The 22,427-nt window shown below is 31.5% G+C and overlaps 1 protein-coding gene across 5 annotated transcripts in view; it reads left to right on the plus strand.

Annotated features, from left to right (window-relative positions):
- LOC125076246 (SUN domain-containing ossification factor) overlaps nucleotides 1-22,427 on the plus strand; it is a 77,431-nt gene that overhangs the window by 49,953 nt on the left and 5,051 nt on the right. The window contains exons 1-2 of one of the 5 annotated variants that reach the window (XM_047688343.1): nucleotides 2,184-2,424; nucleotides 18,396-18,860. The exons of 1 other annotated variant lie outside the window; for it this stretch is intronic. In XM_047688343.1, the coding sequence (XP_047544299.1) occupies nucleotides 18,769-18,860 (92 nt within the window). In that variant the 5' untranslated portion in view covers nucleotides 2,184-2,424; nucleotides 18,396-18,768. Of the gene's footprint in view, nucleotides 1-2,183; nucleotides 2,425-18,395; nucleotides 18,861-22,427 lie in introns of those variants that run through there. 3 more of the 5 variants (XM_047688359.1, XM_047688351.1, XM_047688368.1) reach the window with 3 other exon arrangements.

Here is a 22,427-nt window from a genome sequence, read left to right on the forward strand (position 1 = left end):
AAAGTTTCGTTTTAATTGTCTGGTTTATTATCCGTCGTCTATTCCCGCAAAGGGAAATGATGTTTTATTTTATATTCCAGAGTTTTCCAATGTTGGAACAGTTTGAGATTTGAAATTGCATTTGGGAGTTTCGTTTAAATTCAAGAAAGATCGGTTGAGCGAATAATCTGTTGGTCGGAGAGTCTGCGGTGCTCATATTATTTCTAATAGTGCTAGATACGATATAAAAATACATATATGTTATGTTTTGATGAGCAAGATTATATATAAGATAGACATTCCATATGAATCTGGAATCTACGACTCTTGACAGACAGACATTTTAATTGCTAATGAATACAATATATCACAGAAAATAATAATAATGAATTATTAAACTTAAATTTTGATGTGGGCAGTAATAAAAATATAACACATAGAATTAAAAAAGAACACTAAAGGCACGGCCATCATGCCTGTAGAAATACAACAAACAACAACAAAAACTATTATACTTATTTTAATACACACGGCATTTTAATAACAACTTTATTTATATTCTGAGAGTTCTAGCTTAAAGCTTAGGATTAAAATTATATTATATTAGAAATTAATATATTTCCTAATCGACTTTACTACTTTAGTTTACAACCGAACTCAAATAAATTTACTGTTAATATAATTTATATTAGTTACTATATAAATAAAATATGTATTCATAAAATAATAATAACTTATTCATCAAAAATAAATGTGATCACGCGAGAGGTAGCCCAAAAAGAAGTCCAATTCGATTCATATTTAAAACAGTTCTATAGTAACAGACAAAAATTATATAATTTATTTTATATAATTGCCTATTTTAAAGTCGGTTAAAAATTGAACTACAGCAAGATTGCCTGTTTATCTCTTATTGTGTCTGAGGTGCTCTGTCAATTAAACTATTCTACCGAATGGGCGCATTGTGTGTGATCGCAGCTGTTAGAGATCGCGCCACACGCGGGAGATACTTAGGGGAAGGACACATGCATTCGTAAGATATTTTCGTTCGCTCGACAAATTCGAAAAAAAGTTACTGAAACAGAGATAGCATTGTTTGTTTTTATAATAGGTATTTTATTATTTTTATCCACACTTAGAAATATTATGAATATTCGAATTAAATAGAATATGATTTGATTCAAATATTTAAAACTATTTTTCTGAATTGAAATTTATACATTTTATAATATAGTCAGTTCGGCAGACGGTACGGACACCTGATGGTAAGTGCTTATTACCCAGTAATGCCCATAGACATTGGCGATTTAAGAAATTGAAAACAATCCTTGCATCGCTGATCCACCACCCTAAGAGCTAAGATGTTATCTCCCCTGTGTCTGTAGTTACACTGGCTCACTCACCCTTCACACTGGCACACAAATATACTTGCTGTTAGGCGATATAATATATGATGAGTCAGCCGTCATTCCCAGCTGTCATCGTTTGTACAGTAGCTATTTTAAAAACTCATTTGAGTTTACCATGTAAATTAATATATAAGTTTAAAAACTTAAAATAAAATGGTTATGCAAGCTATAATTGTTGATCCGATGATTGTTGATCAAAGGTAATATAGAAATTAAGAAATAAAAATGATGGTTTTACTTTCATTTCTATAAGCAGTTTGTTGATAACTTTTATCTAAGAACACTTGTGTTGTGTCTCGGATTTCTCGCGGTAACCTGTTTGCACGTTAAAAAATACCTTGACCCGGCGTTACAAGTTCAACTGTAATTGTACCGGAGGAAAGTTCAATTTTAACTGTTCCTAGACGTTCAGAAAATAATTTCGCTCTCGATCAGGGCTACCAACTTACTATTACAATTGTCAATAAATTATTTGTTAACTCATTATTCTGAAAACGCTTTTATTTAATTATAAACTTCAATTAATAATTACGGTTTTAAAATATCGTCAGAAGCTTCTGTAAGAATACTGTTATTCTACCTCTAAAATTACTCAATATTAACACTATAAGCGAATGTCAAAGGAAATATATTAACATTGCATTTTCTATTTAATAATTAAAAAAAAAAGTTATATGTCCATCCCTGAATGCATTCAAAAGGCAACTTAACCATTTGTTATCAGAACGTTGCAGCCCTACGTTAGACGGTAATGCCGCGTTTGCAATACCAATAATTTAGTATGTCTCGTGAACGCGCACGAAGCGGACGTGTGTAGTTACCAGCGTCCGATATAAATTCAACACGGTCGAACTTAACACCGATTAGTTATCACAAAAAAAAAAACGTTTGAAATTTCTAAACTTGTGGCAGTTTAAAACAAAGTGTGTGTTTCGAAACGTGATTTTGTTTCGTTGCGGGAATAACTTAGTTGCAGTAGCACAATTTTTAGCTATGGTAACATACGACAAATATGGTATTCCCGTAACCATATTTGGTGTGTATTTTATTTATTAATTATAACGATATCGTCGTTTTCATAAATTAAATCTTCAAAAATGTACTTACATCTAACAATATTAGAAGCATTTTCTCTAATACTTTGATTTTGCAAAGCAACCATGAATCTCGCTCCCGATATAACATTATTCAAGGCTTCAAATCATATCGGTAACTATCCTAAGCATAAATTACCGGTGCGACCGTAATCCCTTTGCAAATATATTAGAGAACTGAAAATGGAAATAGCAATATATTAAGATTCTAAATTTATTTTTTAAACTCTATAAATACTTTATCACATTTTATAATCGATTTCACCGCCAGTGTCGAACCGTAATCGATTATAGAATAATTTTAACTTTTAATAATGAAAATAACCTATATAGTCTAATGGTACGATAAATTTACATTCGTATCGTTGGGAGTTTTTCGTGCGTTTATTTTTGTAACAACAAAGCATTTGCGAACTGAATTGTTTAAATTCAAATATGTTCGATGACCTTTAATCGTTATGTAAGTAATTAAATACTGCCCTGTACGATTTGAATAATATTAGCATAACATTCGGACCGTCTAGAACATTTCATATAAGGATTAACATTATTATCAGAACAAGACGGAATAAATATTTAGAATTAAGCACAATTTCGAATTGTTAAAATGTATTCAAGAAATATTGTTTTCTTTAAAAAGAAACTAGTAATCAACGATTCTATTTTAAAGTCAAAGTGGTTACGTTTTAAAAACTATTCTCATCCTAAAGTTCCAACAGTAATAATTATTAAATAAAAAAGCCACTAAACTCAAAGTAGTGCTACACGACACAACACTTAGACTCCAGCGTCCGAAAACTACAAAGTTTTTTAAAAACCTATAGTGGACTTTTTGGAAGTCTGCAGAATTTCAAGAAGTCATTTCTCATTAGCACAAACTGTGGACGCTACGTCGCGATATAGGTCACTACCGCAATGATGACTGAGATGGTGGTCATTCTCAAAGTTTGTATCATAGGATTTATAATGACGTACACATTTTTAAATTTACTCATTCCATAATTATTTAAAAAAAAATGACATTTAAATTAACTTGACTTTTCATTTCAAGTACGTATAAAAAAAGTTAAATAAAAGAAATTAATGATTTCATAATTTACAGACTTTTTAGTTTTTTTATTAAATAAAACGATCAATAGAACGAACAAGATATTATATAATAGAATTTGATGCAATAGGCCTTGACCTCGGGGCAATGTGGCAAAAAAAAAAAACACGTTCCATCATATTGCATCCACTCGTAACGGGGTTAGTTCATATTTCGAATCGCAATTTCGATTCAACGTATCGTTATAATATGAATGTATATTGGGAATAATTGTTAATTTTTTTTTTATAGTAAATTTTACGAGACTAGACTTATGACGTTATTGTTACTTTATAAATTCAGTGTATTCAGTGTATCTCACTAGAATCGTTACACAATTATTCGGCTACACTTTTGTACATTACAATATAAATATGACATTTATATATATAATAAACAAATAATTATGACATCACATAGTAAATAATTAAAAAATAAACATTTATTAGAAAAACATAAATCAGTCGAATTTCCACTTAATACTTATCTAAAAATGACAAATAAAAATATAAACGGAAAATATAATTACTTACAATACTCGTATTTTTTGTAAGCACGTAATTAAAAATACATTATATCCATAAACACTTCAAAGGGATACAAAATAAAACGGTGATTAGTTTCTCGCCTTCGATATTACAAAACAAAAATAAAACTATACATTCGAAAATCAATGTAAGAAAAACAGATAATTAATAAATGGTTTACCATTATTCGACTAAGTACGTCCTGATTAAATAATGAGTTTAATTGGAATAATTTATTATTTTATTGGAATTTATTTTTGAATTCAACTTTTTTTTTTTTAAATAATTGATGTAAATGAATGTGTTGTTTTTTCTGCTTCACGCCTCAACGCTTGAAGAGATTTTATTTATCCGCGTAATAATAACAATTATTTTAAAATATGTTTTTTTTTTTAAATTAAACTCGAGAGTGTAAATTTTCAAGGTCAAATTTGAGGACTTTTTTATATATTTAAAGTTCCTGACGTTTCACTTGTCACACATGTATTCAAGCCTAGACAACGACATATATTGTCGATTTTATTTGTAGTACAGTTATAATATATGGAAATCGGTTTAATAATAATGTTGAAAGCAATGTTCTAGTTGTTAACTTGTTCTTTCAACGCTCGAGTTTTTCAAAGGTGCTGTTGATATGAATGTTAAATGATAATTATAAAAATATATTCTAAAACCAAATTTTCTTATTACAATTTGTTATAAAGAAAGGAAAAATATTTGCATGTAAGTTTATGACTGCACCGCCTACGACGTTGATTTTAAAAATTCTCTCTCAGATTGGGTTGTCTAGAAGAAATGGCTAATTAGCCATAAGTCCGCCCATTGTACAACACTTTTTAATTATTACGTTTTTTTATTTTTTACTTTTATTTTACTAATTTTGTTTTACTTTTATTTCTGTGTATTTTGTTTTGTGGTGTACAATAAAGTATATTTCAATATTTCAAAAATAGAGGAGTTAGTGTATATGATTATTACATGTACCTATACATGTACCTATACATGTACCTATGTGTGTTTATATAGGTGCATGCAGTAAAGGTGTGAAAGAGAAGAAGAACTTCTAGACGGTTCTTCTCGGTAGAATTGATGTTCCGAACCGGTAACCAACAGGCATCTATAGCTTTACATTTCGTAATTGAAATGACTATTTTAAAAGTGCCTCTGAATAAAGTATATTTTATTATTTGATTGATTAAAAGTCGATGATTGAAGATTTATCAGCAGTGCTTTAAATTGACCAATTATGAGTGCGATTTATTTAATTGTATTAACATGAGTCTGACAAGCAGATGTCGTAAATATTTTTGCTTGGTAATTGTTGAATAAAGAGTACGTTGATTGATACGTGGACTGTTTGGTGCTTACGTCGTTTCCGTTTTGAAACATTCGTTTCTCGTATCTAAAGATATGTGATAGTACTAGATATTAGGAAATCGAAATAATTTTAGATCATTATTATTGCGAGCGAGGATGTAGGCGAATGCTAGTCAAATAGAATAATTAGGTATAAGTCATTTTACTGATAGTCGGACTGATTTTCCTCTGACGTATTTAATGACTAATTTGTTATTCATCGAATATAATTAATTTATTTAAATCTCCTAATTCATCTTTTCCTATATTGAATATGCTGGTGTATATACTGGTGGTAGGTACCACCCACTCCTAAGATGGTCTACCGCCAAGCATCACGTGGCCCATAATATGCTCGTCCGCCAACCCATGCCAGCAAAAAATAAAAAACTATACACAATCATATTTAAAGCATTTGTTACAAAAACATGGATTCAAAAACATAATAGGTATATTATATAGCATATAAGCTATACATATATACCCACATGATAAAAAAACGTGTATTAAGTATTAGTTGACTTTTCTTACTGAGTTTTTTTGCCGTTTCTTCTCAGGTCCGAGGTTTTTGTTTCCGAATCGGTGGTAGATTTTTGACTATCAAAAAGCAACTGTAACACTTTTTATATTTAATAAATATGTTTGACTTTATCCATAAAATTGGAAATTACTAGATATCTTATATTTACGAAATTCTCATTTTATGGATATTCCAAATACGGATTTACAGATCGTGAAACGTGATAAATACTTGGATCAGATAATCGCCACATTTATTAAATTATCGAAGGAATCAATCATATTATTCAATTGACACAGGACAGCTATCTATATAGTTCGAAATAATCGTTAATTATATTTATAAAAACAAATGTAATTGATATTGATATTTCAGCCGAGATGGCCCATGCCGCGTGCATCTTAACCGATGATTTCGAGTTCAAACCCAGGCAGGCACCACTGAATTTTCATGTGCTTAATTTGTGTTTATAATTCATCTCGTACTCGGCGGTGAAGGAAAACATCGTGAGGAAACCTGCATGTGTCTAATTTCAATGAAATTCTGCCACATGTGTATTCCGCCAACCCGCATTGGAGCAGCGTGGTGGAATATGCTCCAAACGTTCTCCTCAAAGGGGGAGGAGGCCTTTAGCCCAGCAGTGGGAAAATTTACAGGCTGCTAAAGTGTAAAAAAAAATTTTGGTTAATATTTTTATATTTAAGAACTAATAGTATATGGAACTAGATAAGAAAACTAATATTCTAAAAAAATTGCCAGTAGCCCAAAAAAGCCTAATGGTTAGAACATCTTAACTGATATTTACCTGACAGGTGACAATCAGACACGTGTGTGTTCCAATTCATATCGGAATAAGCTTCCATACCTATTCAATAGTAAAGCAGGATTAAGACAAGCAGTAGAACAATTACGGCCTAAGTTACTTATCTACTCATACGTTTTAAAAAGTTACTATTATACGTATTTTAACTATGCTATATGTACATGAAAATATTTAGAAAAAATACAGCGACCATATTTATATTTGTCATGCTGAAATAACAAAGTATAATTTTATGATAATCAGGATACAGCAGATATGAGTTTACAGGAGATTAAACATAGATATAAAAAGTTCTGTGTGCTTGTACGAACGCAAAAAGGTCCACTTCTTCGAAGTAATAAAAAGAGTATTTATATGTGACTAAGTTAATTATATTATGTTTATAAAAGTAAAATTATAACAATATATTAATTAATAATAAAATGATTATTATTATTATTATGATAAATGTAATTTCTTCTTTTTTCACCAATACGATAACACACTCACAAATTTTATACATAGTACCTACAGTAAATTAAGATGTGAAATTGTCTATTTCGACCGACTTGACACTTAATTAGCGGTTTAGTGAGAGCTTCATTGTGTAGTTTTAATGTCACCCTATGCGCGCGATATAAATATTCACTATCATAATTTTTATACCGCATCAAAAGAAAATAACTTAAAAAAATAATATATATTTTGATGAACAATACAACAAGCACGTATATAGTATTTTTTAAATCAATTGTTTTAATTAAACTTTGGTTTGGTTTCCTCTGTTTTGTGAATCTATGATGATGAATAGCTCACAGTCACAACGTTATGTTCTAAAAATCAACTTAAAAGTAGATCGTCTATATTGAGATGTGACATTTGACAACGAGATCAAAGTTTGCTCGATGCATCACGATCTTACAGCTCTCATCTCAGGTAGTAATTTTAGTACCGATAAAAAAGTACTAAACAAATACATCGTATGAATCGTCACACCTTGAGATGAAGGTTTAGAGTTTGTTCCATCACGCAGCTCCATAGTAAGTTTGTAGATACATGCGGATATTGAGGTGTTTTATCTGAAACATGCATTTCCTTACAATGTTTTTCTCTATTGTCGAGCAAGAGATGAATTTATAATTTATTTAAAAATTAAGCACACGAATGCTCCAGTCTATTAGCGTTAATATTCGTAACGGATATAATTTTATCTACAAATGTTTATTGTGCCTTCGGAAAATATAGTGAAACCTTTCACCTCGGTAAATAAATAGTGAAACAGACTTGCTTCATTTCGCACACCTCGTTGGCACGCCATAAAGTTGTCGACGTTAGCGCATCGCAAACGATAAAGTCCATTGAAAACTCCAAAACGTACAATAATGGGTTTGGTTTCAGTTGCTTTCGCTAATTTCAATTTACCGTAACCCGTCGGTGTTGTCATTTAAACAATTTTAACAAGAACATAAATTCCACGCCCATGTCAATATTTAGGTCGGCCGAGTGCCTCGAAGGCCTAGCGAGTCCATTTGGAGCCTAGGTATCTATTTATAGCTGGTAGAACGCGGCTGGTGCTATGCGAAATGCTTATTTACTTGAGATCTTTATAGCAAATTCCTTATTTGCAGCTTTGCGTGCTAGAGATATATATTTTAGTGCTTAAAGTCCGGTTATCGTTGGTACGCTTGTTGACGAACTATCAGACTACGACTTAGATATTTGATATAAGCAGCGCCTGGTACATAAAAAAATAATGATCTAGATGATTCTAAAGGATTAAAATTCAAAAGTCAACAAACTTATATAATCTACTAAATATCAATACATATTGCATTGGTTCCTTTACTTAAATGCGAAATCCGATACAAGAATCGAAAACAGGTATAAGTTATTCAGGTCACTGACTTGTTGCTGCTTTTATAAATATTTGGATTTTTGCCGTACGTATAACAATATAAAAAAAACTCGTAAAATAATCTTTTAATTTGTATTGTTTAGAGTTAGACCTTCTAAACCAACGTCAATCAATTGTACTGCGAATTGGCGTACATCATCTAGGTCAATGTTCCATACGTGTTTCTTTTGCTCGACGTCTTCGAACTGGGGCATATAAATGAAGATTTACGGCGTTGGTTTGTTTACAAAATTAACAAATTAATCTAAAAAAATTCCAATAAAAAATATATTAATTATAATATTGCTGATAACATTATGATTTAATTTCGAAGCTATCGAAATTACCCAATAAAGTTATATTAACCTATTCCTTATACATTTTATTTATGTTCTAGAAGAAGACATCACAATATGTCTTAAGTCAACTTTGATGAGACCTTTGATCTTATAACTCTATTGAAGTTTCAATAGACATTTAACCCATTTAAGGAAACTTACATAAGTTTAGGTGGTATTTATTTAAAATTTAAATTGTATAATAATCTTGCAGTATAAGTTCATGTATGAACGATGAAAAATAAAAATAAAATAATTTGTCACTACAATGTAAGACTTGTAACTAAATCATAGACAGAAATTCTGGAAAAAATAAATCTAATCTAAAGTAAAAAAATATCAATCTTAAATCAGTTTTCAAATAGAGTGCAATCAGTAATAAATTGGCTACAATATGTTCTATAAACTACAACGTCAACAACTCAATTAAAGCAAATTTAAACGCGTTAGTAATGAATTGAAAGTTATACCCAGACGTTTTTGGTTTTAGACAAAATGATCATAATAAAGTAAAAGGACTGAGATTAATAAGCATCGGGTTTCAAAGAAACCGCCACCCGCGGGCAACAGTTGCGACACTAGTGTAGCGAGACAATGGACAGTAAATATTAGATTATGCGCCTGTCTCCGCAATCCCGACTTCATTAAATCTCGCCCACGGCTGCCCTCTATCGGCTAAACCTGTAGGCGGCGTGGTTTCTAATTTGAAATGGCCAAACCTAACTTCGAATTTATCCATTTCTTCGATCAACTCCTGTCGTGTGATTTAAAATTTGAACGCTGTCATACACGACAACGACAAGATTTGCCCTTTCGGTGATATTAAACATGTCGGATTAAACTTCCATTTAATATACAATATTATATTACATAATTTGCTACGGTGTAATTTATATTCTTAATAATTAGTTACGCGTTCGATTGTTTCATATTTATTTAGAAAGTATTGCATAATTGTTATAATGTTAATATGATCAGATTATCTTTCACAGAAATCAAATTACGAAGCCTAATAATGACACGTGTAATTATTGTATCTGTATTTATCAATTTCTTTGCAGTATCTGTCATTAAATAGATTAAATTATATGAGATAACATTAAACTTGATAAGTTCCACGACATCTTTTTATTTGTTTTGATTTCGTCATCGATATACTTCAGTATTAACAGACGAGATTACACCTGTAATACTTCATCTTTGATCCTAACTGTGTTAGTTATAAATAAATATTTCATATTCATGAAGGAGTTTGTCTATTTTTATACTATGAATAATGTTCCGATGATTGTGTTCATTCCGGTGTTACCGGTTAGTCTCGACAAGTAATATATTAGATGATTTGCTTTACAGTCGTCACAACAATTGAACTTGCTAATGAAGCTTACCAGACCGTAGGATTTAGACACCAGTTAAATCCGATTTGTCCGAAGTGGACGCCAATCTAGATCTTATCTTTATCGGATTAAATCATATGATCGTGTGTAGTTAAAAGTTCAGCTCACGAGTAGTGTCACCGGTTGCAAGGCATACAACCCGCCTACTTCGTACATTGCTCTATCGGGGAAAGCTGTTTTGACTTTTGCAATCTTGTTCTCACAAGTGTATTGTGGAGTCAGCAAGGACATACACTAGGCCCTAAATTATTCGATACGTATGAAAGTGACTTATAATCCCTACCTACTCACAGTAAATCAGAATTAATAATTAAACACGGTATTATCTCCTAAGTTATATATTAGTTAGAATATCTAATTATAACTCAAGGTCGAAGTCCGCTCACGTGAATAGCACTGGCGCTATTGTCATTCGGAAATAACCCGAAACTTTTGTTTGATTTATTTCGAGCATTACATTGTCGGTATTAATTCGATAAGAAATGAATCTGTTGTTTCCAACAATCTTTAATTATTTTTTTAAATATATTTTAATTTTAGAATTTAGCACTGAATGCATGCAATTATTATGCATATCTAAAGTCCGCTATTTAGATCGTAAACAGTATTCACAGTTAATGTCAACAAACTCGCATATTCGAACCCGGGTCACGATTACACTCGCGGCCACTTCCTCTCGCCCCACTAGTGTATCCATGTTGTTAGGTCCTTACAATATAACTTATCTATAGATAATACACATTAGAAAATTATGATTAAAATTTTCTCAGTTCCGCTCTTTCTTAGTATTCGAAAACAAAGTACTGAATAATCAGAGATGACATTCGAAAATAGCTATTTTTTGAACAAAATTCAACCGTTATAACTGCATTTGTAGTTGATCAATTTTATTATTATTTACTTAGTAAGCTTTTAGTTCAAAATATCGTTTGATCATATATCGATATGTCGCCTGAAGGAAGTTCACTGACCCCAAATATTTAATGAAATTGCAGCAAACATCTATAATTTTTCAAGCAGCATCAATTATATTTCTACGTACGTCGACTTTATGAATCAGTTAATTACATCCCATCAGTAGAACAAGTTATAACTTCGATCTCACATTTTCTTCTTCATCATAATTCTCTTTCACTTATAATTTAATATCGAACTCTAAATTGCAAACATTTCTCATATATACGGAGTAAACGTAATTAAAATCGACTTCGATCAATATTATTCAAGAATATCAAGAATTCTCGCTCGATATGGAAGTGTACTTGTATTTATATTTAGATCTGTCGTTGTGGTTGGAATGTTGCAATATTGGGGATAGGATTCGAACCGCAAACTATTGCGTAATCGTGGTCCAATCAATACTCTATTGTAACATTAAATTGTTGGAAACAACGTCTCGAATGACAATATTTAGTGGTGTTCGAGTGGGAAATGAAATCTTTGATAATATTACAATATTACCTTCGAGTCGAAGTTTTGCCCGTATCGAATTTGTTAATTTTCACAGGAGCGTACTTTACTGGTTCGATGAACTATTATGTATGGATAAATTCCGAACTATAGTCACTGAAATGTGAAAAATATATATAAACTCTATGCTAATACACCAATTAAGTAACCGTATCCGTAAAGGAATGTATTTTCTAATGTTTTTTATTATTCAGAGTTTTAGTAAGTAATGTATGACTATTATTGTCACACTTTTCTCTCCCATTTTAATTATTTAATAAGAAATTATTTCAATACTTTATTTATGTAGGTGTATTAAAAAGGATTAAAAACGTGAAATTTACACGTGCACATTATTTACTTTTATATTTATTCTAGTTTTCGCCGCGACTTTACTCCCGTTTTTTTTGTTGGTTGTCGAGTATTATTCACACAATATCTTTATAAATTATATCATGAATAACAAACATCCATACATACAAACTTCCCCTTTATAATATTATTTAGGATAAGGTACGTACAAATTATAAGAAACAAATAAAATATATAATGTCGTGTCAACGTACATATGAAAATAAATTTAATAACATAAATTTCACTTACAACACTGATATCTAACTTTCAAGCGATAAAAATGCATGTAGTACTTATTCTACTCAAAAACTAAATGTTAAACATAAGAAGAATGCATCAAGTTGAATTGAATAAACTAAAGAACAGCCTGGGAATAATTCTCATAACCATATATGTAGGTAACATTAAACGATAAATGACAGATGCATCCAGCTTGCATTTTCTCGTATAGAGATCTGTTAGTTAACAAATTCAAATCCAAACATATATATACGTATAATTGTTGCAAAGTCGCGCTGATTTAGTTTCGCGATTTAACCTAAGTTCCGTTTACATATAAGTGATCGAAATTTAAATATTTTTTTGCTGTCCTTCTTAATCGTCTCACGCACACATAGACATATTTTAAGCACGAGCGTCACTCATGCCTATGCACGTCGATAATTTGGCAAAGAGGGGCGCGCCGTTGTTAGCGAATAGCTCTATACGTATTTTTCTGACGTTTCATTGATAAAAAAACGAGCTATTGACCCACTAGAGTTTAATAGTCTCGTTATTGAAAGTTAATCGAGTTACGTTTCATTCTCTTTAATTACGTAAATAAAGATATAAATGGTAATAACTTTGAACTATTAATATCGATTATGAAATGTAAGGGGCATGCGAACAAAAACAAATGATATATACTTAGCTATACTTAATTTTGACTTTGATGTCATAATATTTACTGAAACTTGGCTCAATAGTAGTATTTCAGATAATGAATTCATAGACAATCGCTATAATATTTTTCGAAGGGACCGTGAATCTAGTAATACTGACAGACTGGATGGTGGAGGGGTTTTGATTGCGGTTTCTAAGAAATACCAATCTTATAGAGTTCACTCATGGGAGACGATATATTGTGAGGATCTGTGGGTAAAAGTCTTATTAGGCGAAAAATCTATTTCTATATGCGCGGTCTATATTCCTTCACCATTGAAATATGAGGTACTTGAAGGATTTACTCAGAACGTTGAAAGGGTAATTGACGAGCAATCGTCTACAATTATAGCAGGCGACTTTAATATACCTTCTATTCATTGGACTCGTGAAGACAATAAATATGAATGTTTTATTCCAAATTATAATAATTCAAATGGTGCTCTTATAAATGAATTCATGTCATTGACAAATCTTTTTCAACATAATAGCGTCAATAATGCATACGGTAAAAGATTGGATCTTGTGTTTAGTAATTCTAATAATGTAAAAGTAGATAACAGTATGTTTTCTGCGTGTCCGATAGATAAGTACCACCCTCCACTAGAAATCTACTATGAAGCTAACCTCAATGATCCGAATATTATATCAAATAATAGTATAATAAGATACAATTTCTTACATGCGAACTATAAATTAATTAACCAACATCTTGCGGCAATACAATGGGATATACTATTTAAAAGCTGTTTAGATATTAATCAATTAACTAATGTATTTTATATTGAGTTAAGAAAGATTATAGAAAAATGTGTGCCAATGAAAATTATCAGGAACAAAAATTTTTATCCTATATGGTACTCTCAAAGTTTAATTAGAAGATTGGCCGAGAAAAATAAATATAGAATATTATATAAAAAATATAAAAATCCTTTAGATGAGATACAATTTAAATTACTTCGAAATAGATGTGATATTCTTATTAGAGCAGACTATAGAAGTTACATTGATAGAGTTGAATCTAATATAAAAAACAATCCAAAATTTTTTTACTCATTTTTGAAAACAAAACGAGGTAATAAATGCGACTTCCCTTCTGTAATGACATTTAATAATTGTTCTTTCACTGATGGCACAGATATCTGTAACCAATTTGCTAATTATTTTTCAAGCACATACATCAAACATAATGAACGATCGTCGTTGTTACAAACTAATGACGAATTTTGTTATAATTCACAAATGAGTAGTATCCATTTCACTGAGTGCGAAGTAAAAGACAAACTCAGAAGTCTGAATATAAATAAAGGGGCAGGCCCGGATGATATACCACCAGTATTTGTGAAACGGTGTGCAGAATCATTAGCTAGACCCTTGTTGTTAATCTACAATAAATCATTAAGTTCTGGTGAAATGCCAAGTACGTGGAAAATAGCAAGAGTTGTTCCTATTTTTAAAAAGGGTAATAAATCAGAAATAAAAAATTATAGACCAATATGTATTTTGTCAACATTTGCTAAGATCTTTGAATCATTAATTTGTCCAGTATTGACATGGCACATGAAGTCTGTAGTTTCCATTAATCAGCATGGTTTTATTCAAAGGAGATCTACATTGTCTAACTTAACACTATTTATTGATGACTTATCGGAAAGTATAGACTACAATAATCAAATAGACTGCATATATACGGATTTCTCTAAAGCATTCGATGTAATTGACCATAATATTTTACTACATAAACTTGAAAGCTATGGTATGTGCGGAAGTTTTGGTAAGTGGCTGAAATCTTATTTAATAAATAGAGAAATGAATGTTGTTATTGGGGGATATAAATCCTATACATTTATTGCTACATCTGGAGTTCCACAAGGCTCTCACCTCGGCCCATTATTATTCGGAATATTTATCAACGATATTGCAAAATGTTTCAATAATAGTAAGTTTTCTCTATATGCGGACGATCTTAAGTTTTATAAAAAAATTAATAGTATTGATGACTGTAAATTAATGCAACAAGACTTGGATAGACTTTTGGTATGGTGTGAAAAGAATAAAATGAAATTAAATCAGCAAAAATGTTACATTATAACTTTCGGTAGGAAATTATTTAAAATTAATTTTAATTACAATATAAAGAGTCATATTTTAGAAAAAGTTCAGAAAATAAATGATTTGGGTGTTATAATTGATAGTCAATTAAGTTTTATACCGCATACAGATAATTTGATTATGACAACATTTAAAACATTAGGTTTTATAACAAGAAGTACAAAAGAATTTAAGAAATCAAGCAGTAGGCTGGCTTTGTTCAATTCAATGGTTCGAAGCAAGCTAGAATACTGTTCTACTGTCTGGAGTCCGTACTATCAAAGTCATAAAGAAAGATTAGAAAGAGTACAGAAAAAATTTATGCGCCATTTATGTTATAAAAGTAATAAATTAATTTGCAATAAAAGTTACAAAGATCAGTTACAATTTTACAAGACAATATCACTATCTAATCGCAGAGACATGATGGACCTTTGTGTATTACATAAAATTTTAAATGGACGTATAGATTGTTCTGCGTTATTGAGTAAAATCATGTTGGCCATACCGAGGAATAATGCAAGAGCCCAAAATAAGCATAAAAAAACTTTTCAATATAGGAATACTAAAACTAACTTAGGCAAATCTGCTCCCTTATACAGGGCTATAAAAATCTATAATTCTATTTTTAAACAAGCTGATATTGATATATTTGGCAACACTGAACTGAATTTTAAAAATAAATTAAGGAAATATTTTTTACCATAACACTGTTTTAATGTCACAGTTGTATTTGCGATAGAGGTACCTATTTATATATTTTTTTCTGTATAATGTATTTTTTTTCTTCTTGGGTTTTTACTTTGTAATTTTAATTAGTTTTTTGTTTTTATTTTTTGTAATTTATTGCTTCTTTAATAAGCACATTAGTATTTTTGGTCTGATTCTTTTTTTTTTTTTTTTTGTCTTACATGATGAGTTAGCCTGTAAGAGTGATGTACATGGTAATATTTATTTAAGACAGGATGTATCTTGTAGAATTAAACACTTTGTATATCACGTTGGCTTCCCAAATAAATAAATAAATAAATTATATTATGTTATAATTATTATCGAATCAACACTGACTGTTATGGTATATTTCTAATCTTCATTGTAATGGTTAAGAGTTCAAGTATAATTCACTCAGTTTAGATATATTTTATCATAGTTTGGTAAGCAAATATTTTTCTCGAAATTGTTTTACAAAATATACAATTATTTATTTATCGTGAAGTGATTATTTTGAATTTCACGCGTTAATAATACATTCATTGGAAGTATAAAACGTTAAAGCATGAAAATTTTGAAACGTATATGTGGTTTCCATTTTCCAAATCATAATAAAAAATCTTAACGACAATCTACAAGTTGCCTGTGTCGATTGCGTATATAAGTCGTTACTGACTTTTGGACTGTATTAGGATGTAATTAAAATAATTTCAATTTCTTGAATTTGAATCAGGAAATTTTAGGTATTTAATTTACTTGGTGGTAGGGCTTCCGCTAAACAATAATAATAAGTATTATTGTGTTCCTATTTGAAGGGAGAGTTAGCCAGTTTACGAGAAATAAGGAACATAAATTCTCAGTTCCTGAGGCTGGTGGCGATTTGGTTGTATAATAAATTAATAAAATTTTCATACGGCGTCAATATCTATAGGCAATGGAGCACGACCATCAGGGGGCTATAAAAAATGGCAGTACTACAGTTGTTGTAGGTTAAGTTGGCTTGACATGGTAGCATGCGTAAACGGTCCCACGGCGCTCGCCGAAGAGAGGGTACCTCGGGTTTTTTAGTGTGTATTCCGTGTAACGAGGCGCGCTCGGTGTCCAGGGCACCTGAGTCCCACGTACCCCCCCCCCCCACTTCCACGTGGGGGGAAAGCGTAAAGCGTTTTTCTAGCGAAAAAGAAGGGTTACGTACATAAATTGGCATCCGGTATCAAATGGGTCCTCGGTATAATAAAACCCGAGGGCTGATACTTCGTGTTCAATTTCTCACGTATCATGTTAATTAATCGCAGGTTCCTTTTTTTAATACAATACAACGTTTATGCAATTTCTACGATAATAAGACCCGAAATGACTCTGCCACACCTAATCATAATCGAAGGCTGATATATCGGCCTTGGGGATTTTTTCCATTTATTCTAATGGTTGTATTCTTGTATAATTTATAACCTTTCTCAATAAATGGAATGTAAACTTTTTTTTTTTCTCAAATTGGTCTCATAATTTTTGATATAATCTTCAAACGAATAAACTTTTCGGCTGTACCGTATTATATACAATCTTGTTCAACAGACCGATAATCAATTAAACTTGTGTTTAAAATGCATTTAAATTTATTTTAATTGCAACTAGTTTTATGTAATGTAGTAGGTATATTAAGCAACAGCGTCGTATGCTAATTCCTTGGCTACACGTTATCTCAGCATCTCAGACGTAGCTATTGACCCATAGCTGTATCGAGATCGACCAATTAGTTTCTGTCGAGTGATATCTTTAAGTCGAGCAGTTTCAGTGGTTTATTGTTCGACATGAATTTTTTTTTTTTTTTTATTCCGATTGGCAACATTATTGAATTTCCGCATCGACATTCCGTTTTATGTTCAACTACGTAAATGTCCAGTAATCTATAAACTGCTGTTCCGGAAACTCGTACGAATGTTTCTTGCAATTATTTGAAAAGAGAACGAATCGAAATTACTACTGTTAACGTTGTTGCCAGTCGTTATAACTAAAGACTACATTTACGTCGGTAACTATAATACAAATAACGTCAAGTAACGTAACTCTTTTTTTTTTCTTTTAATAAACACTATTAATTATACCTCAATACTAATGACACATCTAACGTCGACGTATGCAATCAATTTATCGTTACAAACGTATCCGTCACTCGTAACTAGGTCCCGCAGTTGCCGCAGTGTAACATCGCTTGCAAGTTACTATTAAAGTCGATACATAAAAACGGACGTAAGTTTAAATATAGTAGTTGCAGACTGCTTGTCGTGACGGGATGCACCGCATTCCGAACAGTTTCGTTATCGTCCTTGATAATGCAGCTAAATAAAATATTTTTTGTTTGTCATTACAAATATCTCGCAGTTCGTCAGTGGCTTTGTTGTTGCATAAACACAAACATCTCGTACCCAAACAAATATTACTAAAGCAATCACCTTTTATCAACAGTCTATCGATGCCTAACGCACGTCAAGATGTGACACGAGAGAGATATAAAGCGAGGTTCCGTATAACGTCGTTATTCTGGGATACTTACTAAGACAATGTAAGAATAGACAATAAAATAAAATGACGTTTCGAGACTGACGCAACGATTTCCCGCCAACACTACCGCGTACAGAAACAGAAAGTGCAGTGTAATTTTGAATCGGACCATTTGGTAGGAACTTTAAAATTCGAACGTTGAATATTCAATTTAAAAACAAAAAGATCGTTAAAAATAAAGTCGAGGTACGTGAGTGTTTTGGAGGGTGTGAAGGGAGTTTCGCGTGGCGTCGTGATAGGTGCGCACTCTCGCCAATGCGGCGGCGGCGTGAGCGCGATGTCGCCGCCGCGGGCGCTGCTGGCGGCTCTACTGCTCTGTCAACTGCTGTCGTACGGTGGCCACCAAGGACTCACCAAGATATTCTACACGTAAGCCTCATCACCAATATACATATACCTAGAATGCGTATATACATACATCAGTGGACCTATTTATTGTGTTAAAAGACATGATATCTTCGTTCGCTACTATCAGAGGTATTTACTACTTTTAATTCCTATGATCAGTATTGTAACATGGTGTTAGAAATATTACGAAGGTATCATAACTGTAGGTAGAATGAATTAATCTTTTTTGACGTGTCTCTTGTCGAACAGTGCATCAAATGTATGAATTGAAAGGCTTTTCTATAATATTCATTCAATCGAATATCATTCGTCTGTCGTGATGTATAAATTGTAAATTTAATCTTTCTAATGTTGGCGCCATCTTGAAAACAAATTCGTCCATTGCCATCGAGTGAAGCCAAAACCAAATTCATTAATACAATCTTGACATTGATAAAACATGTTGTGACAGTTCCAAAACAACCAAACGGTACAATCGACCTTCAATTTGTACAATAATCGACGTTTCATCTGCGACAAATTACAAGGATTATTGGAGTAGTATTCGTCGATTTGGAAAACTAATATGAATTTCCTGTTATTGAACTTTTTTTTGATGACTCTAAGCTCGTTAATAGTCAACCAAAAAACTAGAAAATCGGTTGACATACATATGAGAAAAAAGTTTTGTCTTCCCCTGTGTATGCACAGATATTATAGGTGTATCCTCTATCGATTAGATTCACAGGCTCCACGTTTTTATTACCAGAATTTAAAACCTGCCAGTTGATTCTTATCTATTGTACTTCGCCAAATTTCAGTGAAATATATTCCAGTGCTTTATTTAAGTGTCTAAAACAGGTCTCTGAGGTTTCCCATAGAAGCTTCCATGAACCAGAGCACAACAATATTGAGTTTTGCTGTTTGGCGGTAGAATACATGATAAACGGGTGGTACCTACCCAGGACCAGTATCAGGATATCTCTGCAGTTCTTCTTCGTTCAGTCTTCGATGTGATAATTATTATCAATCGAGTTATTTATTTATAGAAGAAAGTGCTTTTAGTTTTAGTATTTTTGTATACTATATAAATCTTCTGTGTATGTGTGTGTGAATGTAACTGGTTCTTTGTTGTGTTTTATTAGTGTGTGTGGTTTAGAATAGATGAGTGGCGCTGCGATCGGGAAGTAAATTAATATCTTATTTCACCCAGATGAAGTTGGTACGGGCAGCTAATATATTATAAAGATTAGATATATTATTCGTTGTAAATACGGTCCTGCTTAAATGTTATCGAGACGATATTAAAATAAAGGAAACAATAGGGTAACTTCGAAAATCTTAAATATATTTTTTGCACCGGGTAGAGAAATGGTTTGTAATTTTAGAACCGTATAAAATATATTCAGTGATTAATGTAAATAAAATAATTGATTTGTCTGAACAATTATTAAATTCATCAACATCAATTTCATTTACTTTCGGTCGTTGTGGTTCCTTTCTTGAGATATTTTTGCCAGTGCCTCCCGGCAAATGACATCCCTTGATCTGTCTTCTATGTTTGCCATTCCTTAATTACCACTGTTTGTGGATTAAATCCAGCTGTCTGTTCTTTCTCATATGACAAGTCTGTATAAACCAAAAGATATGGGCATCTATGTCTCATTTCCAACACATTTCGCAAAGGGAATCAGATACTTCCTGTTGGCCTAGAATTATAAAATTTGGCAAAAAGCAATTTCTCGTAGCACAAGTATAGGAAATAAACTGAAAATTACATTAATTATGTTGTTTAATATTACACTGATCGTTGAAGTTCAAGGTCGTCCGTAATTATTTATCACGCTCAATATGTTCGTCTTAAAGAGCGTTTTCGATATAGCGATCGTTTTCGGATAAAGAACATCGTGCAACAGGGCGATATATTTTGTTGTTTCGGAGCCGGTTTTTAGAAAATGTGCTGTTAACATTTAAGATAATTACTTACAAAGTCTATTTATACATTAAGTAAAAGTTTAATGTGTCGGCTCCGTACATAAAATACTAGTTACATTTAAACCTAAAATACACATTCAGTTTTGTTTATTTTGTACGTATTTAGGGTTATCGATTTAACAGTTATTTTACCGTCTAACATCAATTTATTGTAATAACAAAGGCAATTTTGAAACCTAGGTTGGTGGCGCACAGCACATAATGGTAAAAAATGGTTACATTTCTTACAATGTCAATTTGGCATTATTTGCCGCACACACGCCATTGTATGGCGAATATGCGCGACCTGTCAATGTCAAAGCCAATTATTGTATAAAAAGTTATGTATACTATAATATATGTTAATAAGTTAAAAATCTATTTACTTACAAAGGCGCGCCCCTCCATATTAAATTCCTATCGTCGTGCATGAGTGTGTCGCTCGTGCTAACGAGATGTCTTAGTGTGCGTGAGACGCCAGCAAAAAAAAAATGGATTATTTTTGTTAAACTTATTTTATTCAAAATTATTGTTTTTTTTTTTACATTTAGTATTAAATTCGTGTCAAATTCTCGTCTTCTTTAGTTACTAGATCCTTACTTAACTTTCGAACACTCATATGTATACAAACGAAACTTCGGTTTAATCAAAGATTGTCAATCTTTATTAAATAATGAAACGTTACACTTACCTATTGACTGTCTCAAAATATACCATCGGTTCGGAAAGAAACACCTCAGACTTTATTTTTCTTTAGAGAATTATTTTATATTGTCGGAGGCTAGAGTTTATAATTGTATTAAAAAAAATACATTTCTATGTCAATCTTTGAGAAATTTCTAGAATCATTCAGAAGAAAAGTAGAACAAACTCTTTATAAATGTTAATCATACTTCTCGTTATAATGAATAAACTGCCAATGACACTTAAAACGCGAATAATAATAATAGTAATTAACATCTACTAATGATAAATTAGCAAGTACTTAGAAATGTTAAAATATTCACTATATTTAATTCGATTAATTTTCATGATTATTTAAAAACAATTATCACACAATCATGAATCACTAAATTGTAGTCTATGTATCTAAATAAAAAATGAACCAGCCTATAAAAGCCTCTTAAGAAGTTGAGGTGGATACACGTGGGGCAGAATTTCATTAAAATTAGACACATATAAGTGTGATCACGTTTTTTTGTTTCACCTCCGAGCACGAGTACATCTCGTACACACAAATTAAACACATGAAAATTCATTGGTTGCTTGCCTAGGATTGAACTGCGGGTTCAATCATCGGTTAAGATGCACGCCTTCTAACATTTCATAGGCCATCTCGGTTTTTATATATATTTGAGAAAAATAGGTATTACAAATATGTTTAATTATTTTTATAATTGTCAACAAAATTGAAGTTCAATAACTTAGTAAGTCACAGTTAACAAGAAATATTTTCGTTTATTCGTAAAGCGGTTACGTCACTGAGAATTGGTTTTATGTCAGCGAATGCGGGTGAGCTTCGAAACGTTATCATCTAAGTACCATCTCAATTGTGGCACTGATTGTCTCAATTGGGCTCGCTTGAATTTTAGTTATTTCAACACTCGAATATTATACAAGTGATGTATAGATGAT

Source organism: Vanessa atalanta, chromosome 3, assembly GCF_905147765.1.
Source record: "Vanessa atalanta chromosome 3, ilVanAtal1.2, whole genome shotgun sequence".
NCBI lineage: Eukaryota > Metazoa > Arthropoda > Insecta > Lepidoptera > Nymphalidae > Vanessa > Vanessa atalanta.